Source organism: Pavona decussata, unplaced genomic scaffold (genome assembly GCF_977016875.1).
Source record: "Pavona decussata unplaced genomic scaffold, jaPavDecu1.1 SCAFFOLD_71, whole genome shotgun sequence".
Classification (NCBI taxonomy): Eukaryota; Metazoa; Cnidaria; class Anthozoa; order Scleractinia; family Agariciidae; genus Pavona; species Pavona decussata.
In genome coordinates this window covers 3153499-3172500 of record NW_028145490.1, presented here as the reverse complement: position 1 = coordinate 3172500, position 19002 = coordinate 3153499, and the positions used below count along the sequence as shown (strand labels likewise).

The window sequence follows — 19002 nt, the reverse complement described above, 5'->3', positions numbered from 1 at the left end:
GAAAAAAAAGAACATTAAGAACCAGTTAAGATCATGTGCCTGTGGTTTAGTTTTTGCAGAGGTTTAGTGTACCGCAGAAGCTAAATTATTTGATGAGTGCAAAACAAAGCTGAGCTGATAAAATTTTCTAGATAACAGTACACTAATATATATCGCATTGCAGCACAACATAGTCCCATTAATTGTGTTTGGTACCCCATGAAAAGTAAACGATGTTGCGTCATAGTCCTTCGCTTTGGCCACCTAATTATGCCTGAGTGATGTGCGAGCTCTTGAACCAACCTGTTCAGTACCTCATGGTGAGGACTAGCCTATGACCTATTTTCTTTTACAGGCGAGTATAACAGTTTCCAGTTGTCCCAGGGAAGCTAACACCTGACATTAATCGATTGGTTACCATTTCATGAGCTTTAAGTACTGCTAAATTTGATTCGGCAAAGTGGGGAAAAAACAGCATTTGACAGACATGATCTGCATCAGGCTGGCTTAAGTCAAGTTAAATTCAGATATCCATAACCTCAGAAATCATGCATTCCATTTCCATAATATTTGGAAACGAAAATGTCAGTGCAAATTTCAAGGCATTATTACCAAATTTTATTGTCAAATGTGTAGCTTCGTGGTTTTTTTTACCATGACATTTGGCCACGAAAACGGGACAAACAGACTTCAGAAAAAAAAATTAAAATATTAAAACTTTTAGTGTAACCTTCCAGATTCATTGTCATGGAATCATAAACATTCATAACAAGGCAAATCACAAGCACATGATGATGCAAATGATTTTCAGTAATACTAGTTTTAAAAACGAGTGCGTGTGTTACTCATGCATTCAGAAAACTGTTTTTCACCACATTTCTTCATGGTAAACGCAAAAATATCAACTATAATTATTGCCTAAGCAACGGCAGTTGTTTTTCTCTTATCATAAGTATTACTTATGAAATGTAATGTTTGAATCAAGCCAACAGCAAGACTTAAACGACATCACTATTGATCCCAATCAAAGATCAAACAATCGAATATGGCTCAACTTGAAATGATTTTTTTAAAGTGAATGCTTTCGACAATCAAGAACTTTTGCCTCCATTTAAATACATCGCAGTCCAATCCAAAGCGATTAAATTGTAAGAAAATTCTTAACCTTGCAGCCATTTCTACCGGTCACTTGCCTATTTGGTGTTTTAACTTCGATCGGTGATTTGAGACAAAACTACGTGTGGCAAAGCCGAAAAGACTCTGAATATTTTCGACGGAAAATCAGAATGTGTTCGCCGTTCCAGATTCAATGCGCGAAACTAACATATGTTCAAGGCCCACTCATATCACTATTCACTTTAGAACGCCATTTTAAATTTTGTCATGATTTCGTTACGGGAATGTACAAAGGCAATAGCAATTAACCAGTAGTAGGACTGTATTTCGCAATTATCAAATGTGATTGGCTAATTGTTCAAGATTGATTTTAGCCCAACAACCAATGAGTAATCCAATGAGACGAAACAACCGTCATTGTCATAGCAACATGTCACGTCATCGGTTGAATACGAACTAAATATTCTGAACTGAGAAATTAGGGGCCTTGAACCACGAGCATATAGCTGTCCTTGCGGAGCCCATTCTACTGGACCGCAAGGATCGGAAATGATTCATTTTAACAGCAATATAGTCAAGTATACAATTTATCGAACTGATTTAAAATCTGGACAGTGACTTTTATGTAATTAAATGCCCAAAAAGATGCTTTTTGTAACAACAACGAAAATATGGAGATCATACAAGATTTTTACTCCAACTAAGTTTAAATGCTTACGTCCAGCGACTAGCACTCCCGGAACAACAAACACCTCAGCGAATGTAGAAGCCATGCATTCCTTTTGCAATTGCAATGAAATATTATGGACTCATCCGTGAACAATCCCAGGGAGAATGATCAGCAGGAAGCATGGATTGACAGTAGGATGAACTTACTACCCTGACTTTCAGGAATAATTTATCTGGATTTACATTGCCTTAGCGAACTTTTCCTTCAAGTAATTGAACTTTTCGAGCTTCAATTACGCATGTTTAAGTAGGTATGCCTATTTTTAGAAGAAGAGCATGTGTAAGGGTAGCGCAATATCCACGTTGATGTTCGATTCATAGCCTGTAGTCGTTGTATGGTATGCATATACAAAATTATATGCTAATGCCGTGCTACTTAACTGCCACAATTATTGCACGTCACAGGTTCCTTGAAGATATTCAGACCGTCTAAAGCAAAGTGAATCATTTAAAATGAAATAGAGCTAGAATGAATGTGAAATTGCTGCTTTTTATGATATGCAAATTCTGTGTTGTTGTGCTTGAAAATTGGTCTTGAAAGCAACCAGAAGTTAAATGAGCCATTTTTTTCTCCATTGATCTTTTGAAGTATCGCCTGATATAAGTATCAATCTGAGCTCTCTAGGGAAGTAAGAAATATAAACTTCTAGAACTAGACAATTGAGGATGATGGCTTCCTCTTCAAAATTTGTCCAAAACTCGTTCCAGGTCCCACACCGCCAAAAGCTTCTCTGCCAGATATGCATAAGTGATTTAAAAGACCATTTGTTATAGAAATACACCATACAATCAATAAGTCAACAGGTTTTTTTTTTGTTTATTTTTATGCAATGCAAAACGTACCCCTTTGAGAGCATGGTTCTCCAAGCGGTACCATCCCCCCTTCCCCCACCGGAAACCCTGGAACTAAAACGCAGAAAACAAAACCACTTCTGCTATCCCACGAAGGCCAACTTCTGTAGCAAGTTTCATCGAAATCGGTTGAACCACGTTTCCAACCTCCGGAACACTTTCTCAGACAATGACACTTAATTATCAAGAAAGGTATCAAGTGATTAACACAGAGAAAACGTTTTGTCCCAGCTTGAACTTTGTTTGATTTTGATCATGCATTTTAGTGATAATGTGGATGTTACAGTTGAAATGATGAAATGTACATTAATCTATATTTTTTGTTGGGTTTTAACTTTCAAACTCTCAACCGAAACATTTTTTGTAAAGCAGTTACTTATTTTCAGCTGTAATCAATATGAAATATAAAGTTATTATGATTTTTTAGAGATATACAATCTATGGCTTAATACGAAAGTTAGAGCAAAGTGTTCATTGAATGTTACAGTAAGAAATGATCTATTAGTATTCAAGTATTAGTATTCGTATTCAACTATTCAAGACACATTTCCACATTTCCACACTTCCAGGATTGGTAACTTAAGTATTCAAGATACAATTCCACATTTCCATAAACCTTATTCCAAAATGGCTACCATTTTAATATTCTTTTGTTTGCATTCAAATTAGCCCTTCTTGCCTCGTTCAAGATAAAATATCCTTTTGATTTTTGAGCTTAAAAACGAGGCAAGAAGGGCTAATTTGAATACCAACAAAAGAATATTAAAATGTCAGCCATTTTGGAATAACGTAAATACCTCCAGGGTGGGTTGGTAACTTAAGTATTCAGGAAGCATTTCCAAATTTCCACATTTCCACACTTTCAGGGTTGGTAACTTAAGTATTCAGGACACATTTCCACACTTTCAGGATTGGTAACTTAAGTATTCAGGACACATTTCCACACTTTCAGAGTTGATAACTTAATTATTCAGCACACATTTCCAATTTTCCACATTTCCACACTTCCGAGATTGGTAACTTAAGTAGTCAGGACATATTTCTACACTTCCAGGATTGGTAACTTAAGTAGTCAGGACATATTTCTACACTTCCAGGGTTGGTAACTTAAGTAGTCAGGACATATTTCTACACTTCCAGGGTTGGTAACTTAAGTAGTCAGGACATATTTCTACACTTCCAGGATTGGTAACTTAAGTAGTCAGGACATATTTCTACACTTCCAGGGTTGGTAACTTAAGTAGTCAGGACATATTTCTACACTTCCAGGATTGGTAACTTAAGTAGTCAGGACATATTTCTACACTTCCAGGGTTGGTAACTTAAGTAGTCAGGACATATTTCTACACTTCCAGGATTGGTAACTTAAGTAGTCAGGACATATTTCTACACTTCCAGGATTGGTAACTTAAGTAGTCAGGACATATTTCTACACTTCCAGGGTTGGTAACTTAAGTAGTCAGGACATATTTCTACACTTCCAGGATTGGTAACTTAAGTAGTCAGGACATATTTCTACACTTCCAGGATTGGTAACTTAAGTAGTCAGGACATATTTCTACACTTCCAGGGTTGGTAACTTAAGTAGTCAGGACATATTTCTACACTTCCAGGGTTGGTAACTTAAGTAGTCAGGACATATTTCTACACTTCCAGGGTTGGTAACTTAAGTAGTCAGGACATATTTCTACACTTCCAGGATTGGTAACTTAAGTAGTCAGGACATATTTCTACACTTCCAGGATTGGTAACTTAAGTAGTCAGGACATATTTCTACACTTCCAGGGTTGGTAACTTAAGTAGTCAGGACACATTTCTACACTTCCAGGGTTGGTAACTTAAGTAGTCAGGACATATTTCTACACTTCCAGGGTTGGTAACTTAAGTAGTCAGGACATATTTCTACACTTCCAGGATTGGTAACTTAAGTAGTCAGGACATATTTCTACACTTCCAGGATTGGTAACTTAAGTAGTCAGGACATATTTCTACACTTCCAGGGTTGGTAACTTAAGTAGTCAGGACATATTTCTACACTTCCAGGATTGGTAACTTAAGTAGTCAGGACATATTTCTACACTTCCAGGGTTGGTAACTTAAGTAGTCAGGACATATTTCTACACTTCCAGGATTGGTAACTTAAGTAGTCAGGACATATTTCTACACTTCCAGGGTTGGTAACTTAAGTAGTCAGGACATATTTCTACACTTCCAGGATTGGTAACTTAAGTAGTCAGGACATATTTCTACACTTCCAGGATTGGTAACTTAAGTAGTCAGGACATATTTCTACACTTCCAGGGTTGGTAACTTAAGTAGTCAGGACATATTTCTACACTTCCAGGGTTGGTAACTTAAGTAGTCAGGACATATTTCTACACTTCCAGGGTTGGTAACTTAAGTAGTCAGGACATATTTCTACACTTCCAGGATTGGTAACTTAAGTAGTCAGGACACATTTCTACACTTCCAGGGTTGGTAACTTAAGTATTCAGCACACATATCTAAATTTCCACATTTCCACACTTCCAGGATTGGTAACTTAAGTATTCAAGACACATTTCCTCATTTTCCAAAACAGCGCGTAAATTACGCCTAATATACCCTGAGAGCAGACCGTGTCAAAAATTCGGCTTGGTATCTTGTTTTTCTTCATCCTAGCAACAAATCTGCATATTAATTTATTCATTAAACTCTGCCCACTCTCCTAGAAGGGATCTATTGTTCTGATTGTCTTCAATAAAAACGGCCCAATCAAAATCTGTTATCGGGGCGTATATCTCGAGGGAGGGGACCCCCTCATCCCTACAAGTGTGACGTCAAATCATCATTTGATTTATTCATTAAACCTGGATTAAATTCTGCTCTCTCTCCTAGAAGGGATGTTTTTGTCCGCTATTGTGGCGGCCATAATGTTTACATGTTTGAGACTCAACTATGCAATTTTCAAAAAGAAAATTAACGCTTTTGAAGCGGTAAATCGACAAAATAACTTCTAAGAATCACTCGACAGTACAATTGGGGGAAATTGGAGAGTTCCTGGCGTAGAAATTATGCGTTGTTTGACAGTTGTAGAACTGCAATTCGAGGAGGGAAGGTCATTGATAAGCTAAAACGTACATCACATCCTGGCACTTTGTCGAATTGATGCTTAAACGCTACTGCAACAATTTACCAAAATCCTTCAAAGAAAACAAAACACCAAACTGTAATTACAAAGTTTACCCAACATTATTTATTTTTCTGGTAATCAACAATATCTCCTTCATAGAAATTAAGAACCTAATTAAGAACCTACTTACTCTAAATTTCCAATATATAACTACCCCAAAATACAAGAACCTATTTTGCCAGACCTCAAAATATTTAGGTTCTTACATGCGGGTTTTTACTGCACTCGGAAAGAAATCCGAGTGCTCCTATCAGGAGTCGAACCTAAGACCTTTATTTAAAAAAACAATAAAAATAAAATATTTTCTTCTTTAACAGAAAGGGGGAAACATCAGTCATTACCTTGAATAATAATAATAATAATAATAATAATAATAATAATAATAATAATAATAATAATAATAAACACATATACATATATTACGTAGATTTATTTATCATAGAAATAATAATTAATAATATGGTCTTGAATATCGCAGTCATGTATAACTGGAAAATGATTTACTGTAAGCTTGATCAGGGGCTTTCCTCGTAAAGCCTCAAAGGGTTTGGTGATAGCTCCTGCCCAAGTATAAAATAATCTATCTTCATGGAATTACTTTGGAATGGGTAAATAAAATGATTGATTGATTGATTGATTGATTGATTGATTGATTGATTGATTAGAATTGAAAATGATTTAAACGGCTTTTCTATGATTGACATTCACCAAAACGCAACTTTATCTGACTCCTTTGAAGGCGTTAGGTCGCGTGCCATTGGTAACCACAAGAGAGGATGAAGATAACCGCTGTAATATTTTAGTACACCAATGTGGCGGCATAGCAGCCGTAGTCAAGGATTAAATCACGTACTGATAAAAGCCATCAATCTGAAATAATTTGTCTTTTTAAAAACTGGTTCACCAGCTTGAACTTGAGTTTAGAAGGGTGTTCAATCAAGACAATGTAACTCCAATCAACCGTTTCAACTTCACGCATGAGAGGCGTGAAGGGTCGGAAAAGGCGCTCAAGCAAGTCGAGATCCTGAAATACATATTTCTCGATCAAAGGATTCTTCGAAATTCCCTATAACTCCAACCAGAAGCCGTTTCCCTTAGATTTACTGAATTCGACTCTCGATTTATTTTTTCGTTTCCTTTCAGTGGAGGCCGTTCCGGAAAAAGGGATTGCACTATCGTTAACTGCTGCAACTGTAAATATTTTTAGTCGTTACGTTTAGTTCGTGAATGTAATTATTTTTATTAGATATAAGTTTTGTATAGATATACATTTTTTATTTCATTATTTTATTTTACCCTTGCTCTTTGTTTTCGGAGATACTAGCATCATCTTCCTACTAAATAATTCTTATTGAAATAACTGCCTGCCTGCCTGCCTGCCTACCTACCTACCTACCTACCTACCTACCTACCTACCTACCTACCTACCTACCTACCTACCTACTTACCTAAATGTACCTACCTACCTACCTACCTACCTACCTACCTACCTACCTACCTACCTACCTACCTACCTGCCTGCCTGCCTGCCTACCTACCTACCTACCGACCTACCTACCTACCTACCTATCATCCTACCTACCTACCTACCTACCTACCTACCTACCTATCTACCTACCTACCTATCATTCTACCTATCTACCTACCTACCTACCTACCTTCCTACCTACCTACTTACCTACCTATCTACATATCTACCTACCTATCATCCTACCTATTTACCTACCAGCCTACCTACCAACCTATCATCCTACCTTTCTACCTACCTACCTACCTACCTACCTACCTATCATTCTACCTACCTACCTACCTACCTACCTACCTACCTACCTGTAGCTATCATCCTACCTTCCAACCTACCTTCCAACCTACCTTAACCTACCTACCTACCTACCTACCTACCTATCATCCTACCTATCTACCTACCGGTCTACCTACCTACCAACCTATCATCCTACCTTTCAATCTACCTACATATCTATCTACCTACCTACCTATCGTCCTACCTATCTATCTACCTACCTATCATCCTACCTTCCTACCTATCTACCTACCTACCTATCTATCTACCTACCTACCTACCTATCATCCTACCTTTCTACCTACCTACCTACCTACCTACCTACCTACCTACCTACCTTCCTACCTATCTATCTACCTACCTATCTTCTACCTATCTACCTACCTATACCTATCATCCTACCTTCCTACCTACCTACCTACTAACCTACCTATCTACATACCTACCTACCCACCTACCTACCTATCTTCTGTACTATTTTTCGGCCCAGCGTTTTCCCTATGCAGCCGTTTTTGGGGTCCTCAAGCAATCTGCTCTGGTTCAAAATATACACTTCCTCAAGTGAAAGGTTCGGGGGAGAAGAGACCGTTTCTTCTTGAGCAATCATCGATCGAAATTCAAAACACCCAATAAACATCGTCCCAGACGTGTCCGGTAGAAATGGATGTAAGGAAAATTATTTTCTTATACCTTGAAATTCCCAATAATTAAAGTGAATATGAAGTGAAAAACAAACTTTGCCTATTTGAAAGGCCTTTCATAGAGAATAAGATTTGCGTTTTTTTTTTTTTCTTTAAATATCTTCCGGAAGAGATATTCAAGTTTTGCTTCAAAAATTGATGACGATAAAAATCGTTTCACAATAAAGATAAATCAGAAGACAACTTAATATCTCTGGAAATGTTGGAGTGATCCCATTCAAACTTGGCACGGATAGTGAACGCCAGGTATGACTGATCAAAGGCTCCTGTGAGCCAACTCGTGAATTGAATAGTAAACCGTAACGCATCACTGGCACCGTTCGTCATGCTGGAATTACGTGTGACCTGAAAAGTACAAAGCATTGGTCGTATTGTGTTTGGAATTGAAATATAAATCTTATTTAATAAGAAAGTCATAAAGGCTTAGTAAGCGTGGTCATTTATTCCGCCAACATTCTACCCCGCTAACATTTTTGAGCCGTTTCCGTCAACCAGATTGAGCTCCTTAAATAGTTTGGGGCCATGGTTTCAAAGCGTTTGAGACAGTTGGTAAGTTTTGTATTTAAAAGTTATTTTATATTTTGGAAATTGATTGTATTAGCTATTGGCTTTCAAAGGCGGAAAAGAAAACGAAAAAGTTAAAAAAAACTTGTATTCGTCTGCCCCAAAAGAGATTGCACTTAAGCCCTCCTACCTTGTACAACTAGCGGTCCTTCGGTCGCACAGTCCGGTAGTCGATGAATAATTGAGTCTGATTTAGTATAACTGGCAGTCCTTCAGTCTTGCACTCACACAGTCACAGGCTGATGGCCTTAAGAACGAGTTACATTACATGTGTAAGTTAGTACAGCAGTCCTCCAGCAAGGACTGGAGGAGCAGTGTTTTAATTTGAATTTGAAGTGGGTCGGGTATTCTGCAGTATAGCCAGTTAGGAGCGATTACCTTTATCTACGACATTGTGTTTCTAAATGGATTAACATATTAGAATTAGCACCTTTAAATGTTATGGAATTCGAGTTACAGACATCACTGCCACTTTTTATGACCTCCTAAACCTGTAAAAATTCAAAAGCCTGCTGCAGAAAACTTGTGCAAACATACCTTGAAGTACTTGTTTAAGTTCGATTCTCAATTGCGTGAAACAGCCACAGGTTTGTGTACAGCCGTCATCAGTTTTCGAATTTGCGAAAAAGCTAGGAATGGGCCATTTTTTATGCCCATCTAGAACACTCGACCATGACTTCATAAAGCAAACTGACTTCAATGTTACAGTCTCCGGCCCCTCCTCTTAAAGTTCATCAACAGTAATCGTTTGGGGTCATTTTAAGCAGCTAGTTACTATAGGACTTATACACTTCTCAAAGGTTTTTGACTTTCCCGGGCTTTAACAAACGAAATGCTTCATTCGTTGTGTGTACCTCTGTTGGAGTTCTCCCAGCAAAAATATATCAAATTTGTACTACACAGATTGGATTAAATTCCCGTGACTTGGAAAGCAACCTCGGGTCCATCCAAAACCAGTGCAAACATATAAATGATGAAACGGGGCTGAACCAGGAATAAAAATGGGGGTGTATGAGGGGTGTGCAGGAAATGAGCGGGTGATGAAGGAATGTTAAGCAATTTAATTTTTAGATTCTTTCCATAACTGCCCCAAAAGCCATAACCCGCTTTCTCCACTACAACCTCAAAGTACCATCCCTTTTCGGACGGTTGATTTAAAATACTGGAAAAAATCAACCAGTTTAGAAATTAAATGTGCACATTAACTCTTTGGCCTAAACGTTCACAAACTTACCACATATTGCTAGATCGAAACGTTGCGATCATACCTTTGCTGCCCAATTGTAAGGCAAGCGATTTATTCTTGATCTATTGTTCCAATTAAACCACGATAACTAACAACTTTCATGGCGTTGACCTGATATTGTACAAAACTTTATCATGTGCTCATGTTCAACCATCAAAACGTAGGGTACATTGTCTAATCAGTTATGCATGCCTCAGTTAAGGCCGGGATGTGTGGTGAATTGTCATGGTTAATGTATCTTTTGGACAACAATTTCATGTATTAAATTGACGACTCATGAAACAAGGGACTTCAAAAGCAATGTTTTCCATGACCCAAAAAACTTCTGTTTTCATGTAATTGATAGGCCATTAAATACACCTTAATGAGTTTCATGAAATCTGCGGCCAGAAGAACAATCATTCTCATAGCCCATGGAACTCTCTGGTTAGGGATTTCATGGACGGTGACTTTCATGGAAAATTCATGAGGCACGAAATCAGTGACCTACAGACCCGCAAATGATTCCCGGACCGGAAATGATCCCCAAATTGGACGGGAAATGATCCCCCGATTGGACGGCAAATGATCCCCGATCGCCTCACCATAAATATAGAATGGAATGGACTCAAATTTGGACAGTGGATTTAATCTTTATACACTTCATTTTTTTTTTCTTATTAACACCAGTCGTTATATTATCTGCAAGCAAATTTCACAACCTTAAAAATTATAATGTAGCAGCTCAGTGCGACGGAACAAATTACCTATATAAATTTTAGATCTTGTAAATACCTCTTCGAACTAAATCGAACTTAATAGCACTTTATTATGTGGCATTATTATATATTTGGGTAATTTTTTTTTTACTTACATTTTAACGGTACGCAATTCAGCCCTTGGCTGCCATGTATTGTTTTCAATAAAATCTTTATCTTTATCTTTAACTGGAACATACATCTACAGTATATAATTTATTTATACCATACCCGGGACCATAACAACGCCTAAAATGTGCACGAATTGTGCAAAACTCCTTATTTTTCAAATAGGACTAACAATACAAAATAAATTTTAACAGTGCAACTAAAAAGAGGTTAACTGGGACAGACCAACTTACTCGAATGGAAAAGCCCCCTCAGAAAGCATCACAATTTTACACTGATGCAGTAAGCTTTCTCCGAACTAACCCAGCCCGACTCCCATCCCGAACGCATTTACTTTAGGTAATTCGTGAATCATGGTGTGTGGGAGACGTACCTTCGACGGATGTCAATGGACGGCGAGGTAGTTGATTATGTTGCCTTACTAGGTCTGGTGAACATTCTCGATATTCGGTTGCTTTGGTGCCTAGCTTAGGAGAAGGCTTACGTATAATCTACCCAAGTAACCGCAATCAAGAAGAAACTTATTTCGACAGCATTGCTATAGTGGGCCATGAAGCGGAAAGAGAATTCCATAGCCTTCAGCAAATGGTTGCAAAAACAACAGATGTACTTGAAGAATTAAAATTAAAGTATGGAGACGGGCAAATTAGTGAAGATCAAATTTTCTTAAAATGCGGAAAAATTGACAGCTATTCCCAAGGCGCCTATGAGGGAGACAATGGTCTTCGGCAGGTCTAAACCGACGACCGTGTGTTTTTGTGAATATTGTTTTATATCAGAGGCAAAATAAAAATGAAAGACAAAATCAACAGATTATACGATAACGTATTGGACGACCAAGACTTAAAAAGTTATACTTAAGACTAAGATCCGATTAAGAACAAAGGCGACGCGCGATAATGGACGAGATTTGACCACCATCTCAAGCGCTTTGACCGATTCTCTTTCCATTTTCTAAAAAAAAAAAAAAAAAATAAAATACGAAAGTCTTAACTGACCCGCTCTTTAATTTTCTTGCGCTTGCATTAAGTATTAAAATTCTGACTCGTCTCCTCATGCTTTTCTTTGATCTTGGGTTTCAAAGATGTTTCGAAAAAAAAAGCAGTTTCAATGGACTCGCGTTTAATATCGTAGCGAACTTGTTAGTTAAAGATCTTTTCTAGTTAACTATTTTTGAGTTGTACTGTTAGCCCTGTTTGAAAAATAGGGAGCTTCGTACAATTCGTGCACATTTCAGGTGTTTTAATGGTCTAAAAACATGCATGTTCCAGTTTATAGGTAAATTGTTCTGTTGCACTCGAAGCTGCTACATTATAATTTTTAAAGTTGAAAAATTTGCATGCAGATCAGTTTAAATATAACAACTGGTGTTATTAAAATAAATTAAGTGTATAAAGTTTAAATCTGCTGTCCAAATTTGAGTCCATTCGGTTCTATACTTATGGTGATGCGATCGGGGATCATTTGCGGTCCAATTTGGGGATCATTACTCGTCCGAGGGTCGCTTGCGGTCCAATTTGGGGATCATTTCCCGTCCGGGGATCATTTGCGGGCCCGTTCAGGAGTAGACCTGCTACATGTAAGAAAACCGTTTTCACGGCCCACGAAAGTCTCTTGACAACTGGAAATTCAAAGGCTGATGCTACATTTTTCACAGAAAATTAATTGCCTGAAATAAGGCCATAAATTTTAATTTTGCTGGATTCATGGGTGGACCTGAAAATAATTTTCCATGAAGTTTTCAAAAATAATTCATGACCTTTTCATAAAACCGGAGCACTTCATTATTTTATACTTATACTATTTAAAGTACTCACTAAGCTAATTTGCCTACTTTTTTTCACTTAGAATGTCAAAGGAAAATAGAAGCTGTGAATGTAAATATGCAGTGGACACCTACGTTAATAGACGCAAGCGATGCCTATATCCGTACATTCACATGCTGATGAATGTTGATGATGATAGACCAAAATTCCTCAAGGTAAACAATTACCTTTACTACGGTTAACTGGTTAACTGGTTAATTAATGACCGGCCGAATCATTGCAAAAATCAATGAACAAGAGAATGTATGAGTTAATAGATAAGTGGATGGATGGATGGATGGATGAACGGACGGACGGACGGACGGACGGACGGACGGACGGACGGATAGATGGATGGATGGATGGATCTTTGTCATAATCACCCAGAAACTTGAAGCAACCAAAACTGGAGAACAGAAAGCTTTTCTCTCAAAAAATTGTGTTCTTGACAATCCAGCCAAATTAATCTACCCTTTTGGAGTGATACAAACTTAGCCTTGATTTCCCGCTATCAGTAGGTGTCAATGGGGTATAGCTCTAGTCTGTAAACAGTTTAAAAAGCGTCGTTTATTCAGTAAACATTTAAAAATCAATTTAGACAGTAATCAGTTAAGCAAGAGATAAGTCAAATAAAAGAAAAAAAATAATAATCATGTTTATTCTTTTGGATATTACTGACGATAATTACGTGAATTTGTGCGGGAGCGATTCATTTCGCTGATGTGCAGTCCATGGACTTTTGGGATCAAGTTGTTCCAGTTACAATCATGCTTACGCGCTGCAAACGTACACGTCCTAGTTCGAAAGCCGATTGACACTAATCCCCAATTAAAAGCTAACCGAAGTATTCATCTCATCGTTAAGGAGGTTCGCAGCAGTTTTTCTAAACTAAGGGTGGAAGTTTTGAAATTACAACTCGCATACAAGATAAACCTCGATCTCCTTCATACCATATAATCATTTCAACATATGATCAAAGTTAATTTTCTCATCTGTTTTCAAGGAACAACTGTTGCAATAGCAACGGTAGCGCAACTGAAGCCTCTTATTTTAAACATTGTCGATTCTCTCGAAATCTAGTCAGACACTTTATGACGAAACTTTAGGGATTTAAACTACTCAATTTAGAGAACTTGTAGGCGAAATTAAAAAAAAAATCCGTAAGAGCACTTTTAAGTAAATAATGAATCAATTTTTATCGGGTGCCTTTGTTTATTCCCGCATTTTTTCATCAATATCTGATTTTCTGGCAAAATAAAACTTGGCACTTTGTCTTTTCTGTTAAAGGGTCTCTCCTCATGGCAAAACATTCTAAATGCATATTGAGCTTCATGGGTGTCTCCGATTTTAAGATATTTATGTTTTAAAAACAGTGAAAATAAAATGCAGATAAATGAAAAAGTTCCTACTTTGCATAAATCGAGAGATGGTAGACTTGAGAAGCAGGAGCATTTATTTATGTAAACTTTACTTTTGCACGACTTCATGTAATCATAAATATTCACAGCGCGTGAATAGCAGTGGAATAGACCGGGACATAGCAAATAAAACTCTTGTTCGGAGAAATCGAAAAATGATTGAAACTTGACCAAGATTCAGCCTTCTTATTTAACACCGGTTTCGGTTCTTGAGCCTTAAACTTGCGTGAATATCGAAATGAATTCTTACTCTAACCGCTTGTAGTTTAACAGAAAAATCTGTCGGAGTATTTTAAAGATATCTCGACTTATGCCAAGTTGGAACTTTTTAATTTATCTGCGCCTTATTCTAAAAGTCAAAACAAGTATACTGTCCGCCTTTACCTGTCGGGTAACAGAATAAAACCGGAAAATGCTTAAGGGTAGAAGACCCTAACGGCTAATAGACAGGTCAAGACTAAAGCATGCCCATGCCCAACAATAGAGTTGATGTTCGCGGGCGTAAATATGCTTTTGGCCCGACTGAGGCTCATTTTAGCCCGAACTGCAAGCGAGGGCTATGAGAAAGAACGTAAAAAAAAACTTAGCCAAAATCAAGCTATCTTGACCTCACACTTGGTCAATAACGCATATACACTTCAGCGAAGAAGTTATAGTACGCAGTGAAAGCTGCAGTGTCTTTCGCTTGAATTTCTAATTCGCTTCTTCTTTCAAGTTCAATACATGAGGACAAAGTTCATGCCACCATTATGTACGTGAAAAAGGGCAAAAACTCACTTAAAACAACAAAACGCTAGCTTGAAAAGAACCCCACAAAATGTGTCGCTTCTCTATGCAAAACAATGGCCAATGAGGCAGTGCAAAGCGTGCATCCAAATCTTACCCAGATCTAAGGTGGCCCTGCACAAAAGGCAGGCAAAAAACAAAAAAAGAATCAGAGCCGAAACCGGCTTGGCTGGCTGCCGTACCTCACGAGTAATTCACGATTGAAAGCAAAAATATCTCTAATAGAAGCCATTTTGTGGCGGCTGGAACTAAAAATTAAAACCACAGATAGAGTGCAGGCTCAGCACATTTCACTCGGTAAGTCACGTTAGAAATAGGTCAAAGAAAATTAAATTTCAGATTTCTGTATTCAAAATATGATGATTCTTAGTTAAGTTTAGGAATCATTCTCCCGTTTCTTTCTACGTTTCAAATAAGCTAAAAAGGAACCCCAACTTTCTTCGATATTTATTATACTTTATAAGCTTCCGTTAGCAAGAAGACGTCTTTAAACGCTATTGTCACAGGAACCCCATTGACACCTTCTATTATCTAAGTACATGTATTTGATTAGATACAGTCAGTAAGGATCAAAATCATAGCACTACCTGAGCAATGCACCTCAGATGGACCATCGGTGACACCACCAAGGCTCAACTTAGTAAAGGTACTGCAGTGTTGAAAATTAATGGACTTCCCTGACAATTAATAAGCTTTAAACGGAAGGGGCTAATTTTCGTTGTCAACAAGGCCATGTGATAATGCACGGATAGATCAATCTGACTACAAACACATACTGGCACGTCAAACGGCTTTGGCAACGGCCTATTAATTCTAGGCTTTGTTAAGATTTCTAGAGAGTGAAGAAATGGACAGATGCATCAGAAACCAACTGTATGCAATGAGCAGACACTCAACTTTTCAAGTTACTTTAGACTAAGCCTTATGAGCATGGTAAAAGTGAAGGACGTATTGCAGTAAAATTGCAATTCCAAATCAAGTAATGGCTGCAGTCCGGTCGTAGCCCCTATCATGTATATACTTACCGAATCGATCAGAGAAAGCATTAACTTGGGCTTGTCAAATCATCTCCTGTTTTGTATGTCAAAATTTAATGAATACTTTACTCATGCATTTGTATAACTTACACACGGGTCTGTTGCATATCATTAAATGCATCATAATCACTTTCTACTTGTCTGATTTTCGTTTTATTCTAAATATGGAAATATATGTCTTACATGTGGATAAATTAGGTATTGATATGCAAGTCTACAAGGCATTCTTCATGATATGAGGTAGTAATTGTTTGAATTCCAAATAATGTTAAAAAGAAAACAAAAGAACCCCCCCCCCCAAAAAAAAAAACAAAAAAACAAAAAAAAAAACAAAAACAAAACAAAACAAAACAAAAAAAAAACTGCGATGTGAAAATAGCTATAGCCAAAGTTTTGCTAAATCAGACCACTTACCGACGGTTGTTACTTTGGGAGCTTTTATAAAAAGTGATCGAGGACATCTTTTTTTTTTCTTAGAGAGAGACAGACAAATTGGGCCTTGGCGAACCAGTTTTGTCTAAGATATTCTCGTGGAAAGACAGTGGAAATCTGGAAATGGGTGTGTCATCAGGGGACTTTAGCAGCAAAAAGCAGGTGAATGATAATTGTGTCTGACAAGACAAAAGCTAGCTTGGCAACAAGGCTACGGGAGATACATAAAAAAAGTTAATTATTCATCTCTGAACCTCAATGTAATTTCTGTTGTTTTATTGCCCTTCGCCTCGTAACCAAGCAAGAACTTTTCTATATCAAAATTGGTCAGTTCTCCTCGGTTAACTAAGGTGTAAGGTTGGTAGAACTTTTTGTGGAAATAAGTGAAAAGCTACCTGAGACCATGTACATGTAGCTAAATGGCTGGCTAACCCCTACGTCCATGTGGGAACCATGAAATAGGCACTTCTTGTCGCGTTAACAAGTGGTTTCCTTGAAATGACCGGCAGGCAGCCGGCAGATTCCTATCACAATGAAACAGGGACTTAAAGAACTTCCCGTTTTCTTAACTTTTAGATTAATATTGAGAAATTGAAACAGATGAACTTCAAAGATAATATGCCTCTTCGCCTGCCCTATGATAATGCTACAGAGACGACAGTAATACTGCAGATACGCGATACAGAAGAAAACAAGCTTCTTCTCCATGAAGTGCTTAATATCAGTTTAAAGGAATGGGTGAGATTTCCATTGCTTTGAAATGTAAATACACGACTTTCAATTAACTTGTAAGGGGCACTTAAGATAGTTCTTAATATATCCCAATTTGATTGTTTTAATCATCAGCCAGATGAAAGCAGACCGGCCACTGAGCACATGGAGGAGCAAGTGGAACCAGTTAGAAACTGAATGACATTTTGTGAACACGCACTCTTTTTTTGTTAGAAGCTCTGTTTGTATGACTCTGTAAAGACTAGAGAGATTAGTTTCTCCGAACAGGCACACTTTTGTATTACTTAGTTTGTTTTTGAGTCAAACTGACTGATCAAATATTAAACCATAACCTGTGACAGTTTCTTTTAGAAGTGTTCCTATTATATTTAATTAACGATTAGGAACGAGCTCGAGGTTTCTAACCGAATTTCATAATAATCCCTCAAGTCAGATGATGTCATCTGATTCCCTACGATGCGCTTCTATGATCAACTATCACACGCTTTGCCGTCAAAAAAAGCTTGGTTAGAAATCTTGAGCTCGTAATCGGCTAAGTTTTGAGTAGAGTGTTTCTTTCGAGGGACTATCGAATAAAACTTGCTGTTCTTGCACCAAATTTCCAACGGAAACTAGCAAACTAACGGATCAGATATCGAAGCACAATTTTATAGCCTGTGAACAGGCTCCCAAGTGGGGTATGGGTATACTGCGCTCCGCTCGGCGGCTCGCTGATTTTTTGCTGATTTTCGCCCTGTACCCTACTTGGAAACCTGTTCACAGGCTATTTGATTTCACGATTAGTCGGTTAATCTTGAGGTTTGTAAAGTCTCAGTCGATTTCTACCACGAAATTGGCTGAGAGCAAACCGTCTACGCTTGTTTGCGAGTCCAGCAGTTAATTTCCATGCACGTGCTCCAAATGCAGGCTATTGAAAATTAATCCACCCGTATGCGGCTTTGTGAAACAGTTGGTCATTGGGTTACGGTAAATTCATTATGGACCATAACATAAATACAGCGTTACTGTATACCACTCATGAAAATGCACGTTATGAACGTGAACAAAAAATTATACTAGTTATGCAATGCTTTCCAGTGAGGGTTGTCCAATACTCACCTCTTGTTCGAGTCGTGAATCTGGTGTTGTCCTTGCCACTAACGCTACATACATACAGGAGGAGTTTTGAAAGTGGAAAAGGGGTAAATCGAATCGTAAAAGCGAGGATTCGAGTCGTACGAGTCGAACGACCGGTGCAAGTGGTGAGTATTGGACAACCCTTACTCGTTTTGAAAGGTGCACAGTGCATTTAGAATACATAGCAAAGGAGAATATATTAAGTGTTCACACCTCTCGAGTCTCTAAATGTTTTTAGATACGAGGAAAAGACCTTCATACTCCTCAAGTCGATACACTTTTTGGAGGGGATAAACTGCTTTATGCTCCTTGTACTGACGAAAAAGCCTCCAAAAGAAACACAACCGATCTCAACGGATCGACCTTCGCAGTGCTCTAACCCGCTCTAACCTCATTAATTCGAAGCTCTGGACCAATGGCAGAACAGCCGGGGGCGCATTTTTGATCTGCTAAGCGATATAAATGCGGCTAAAACACAGAACATTTGAGCGTTGTCCGTGTCGACGAGATACACAGCAATAGACGAGATTCCAAGAGAATCGAAACTGCAGTCTTGCATAAGAAACAACATTAGACGCTCACCAGAAGAAATTTCAGTAGCATCGTAGAGACTCACAAGATAGTTACCAACTGTCTTTGCTTTAAATATC

The 19002-nt window shown here is 37.9% G+C and overlaps 1 protein-coding gene across 1 annotated transcript in view; it reads left to right on the top strand.

Annotated features, from left to right (window-relative positions):
• Positions 1–17589, top strand: part of LOC146477357 (uncharacterized) — an 18504-nt gene extending 915 nt beyond the window's left edge. The window contains exons 3-6 of the mRNA XM_085113817.1: positions 12875–13007; positions 16550–16666; positions 17081–17242; positions 17351–17589. Of these exons, the coding sequence (XP_084969943.1) occupies positions 12875–13007; positions 16550–16666; positions 17081–17242; positions 17351–17413 (475 nt within the window). The 3' untranslated portion in view covers positions 17414–17589. The remainder of the gene's footprint in view (positions 1–12874; positions 13008–16549; positions 16667–17080; positions 17243–17350) is intronic.
• The last annotated feature ends 1413 nt before the right edge of the window (positions 17590–19002 follow it).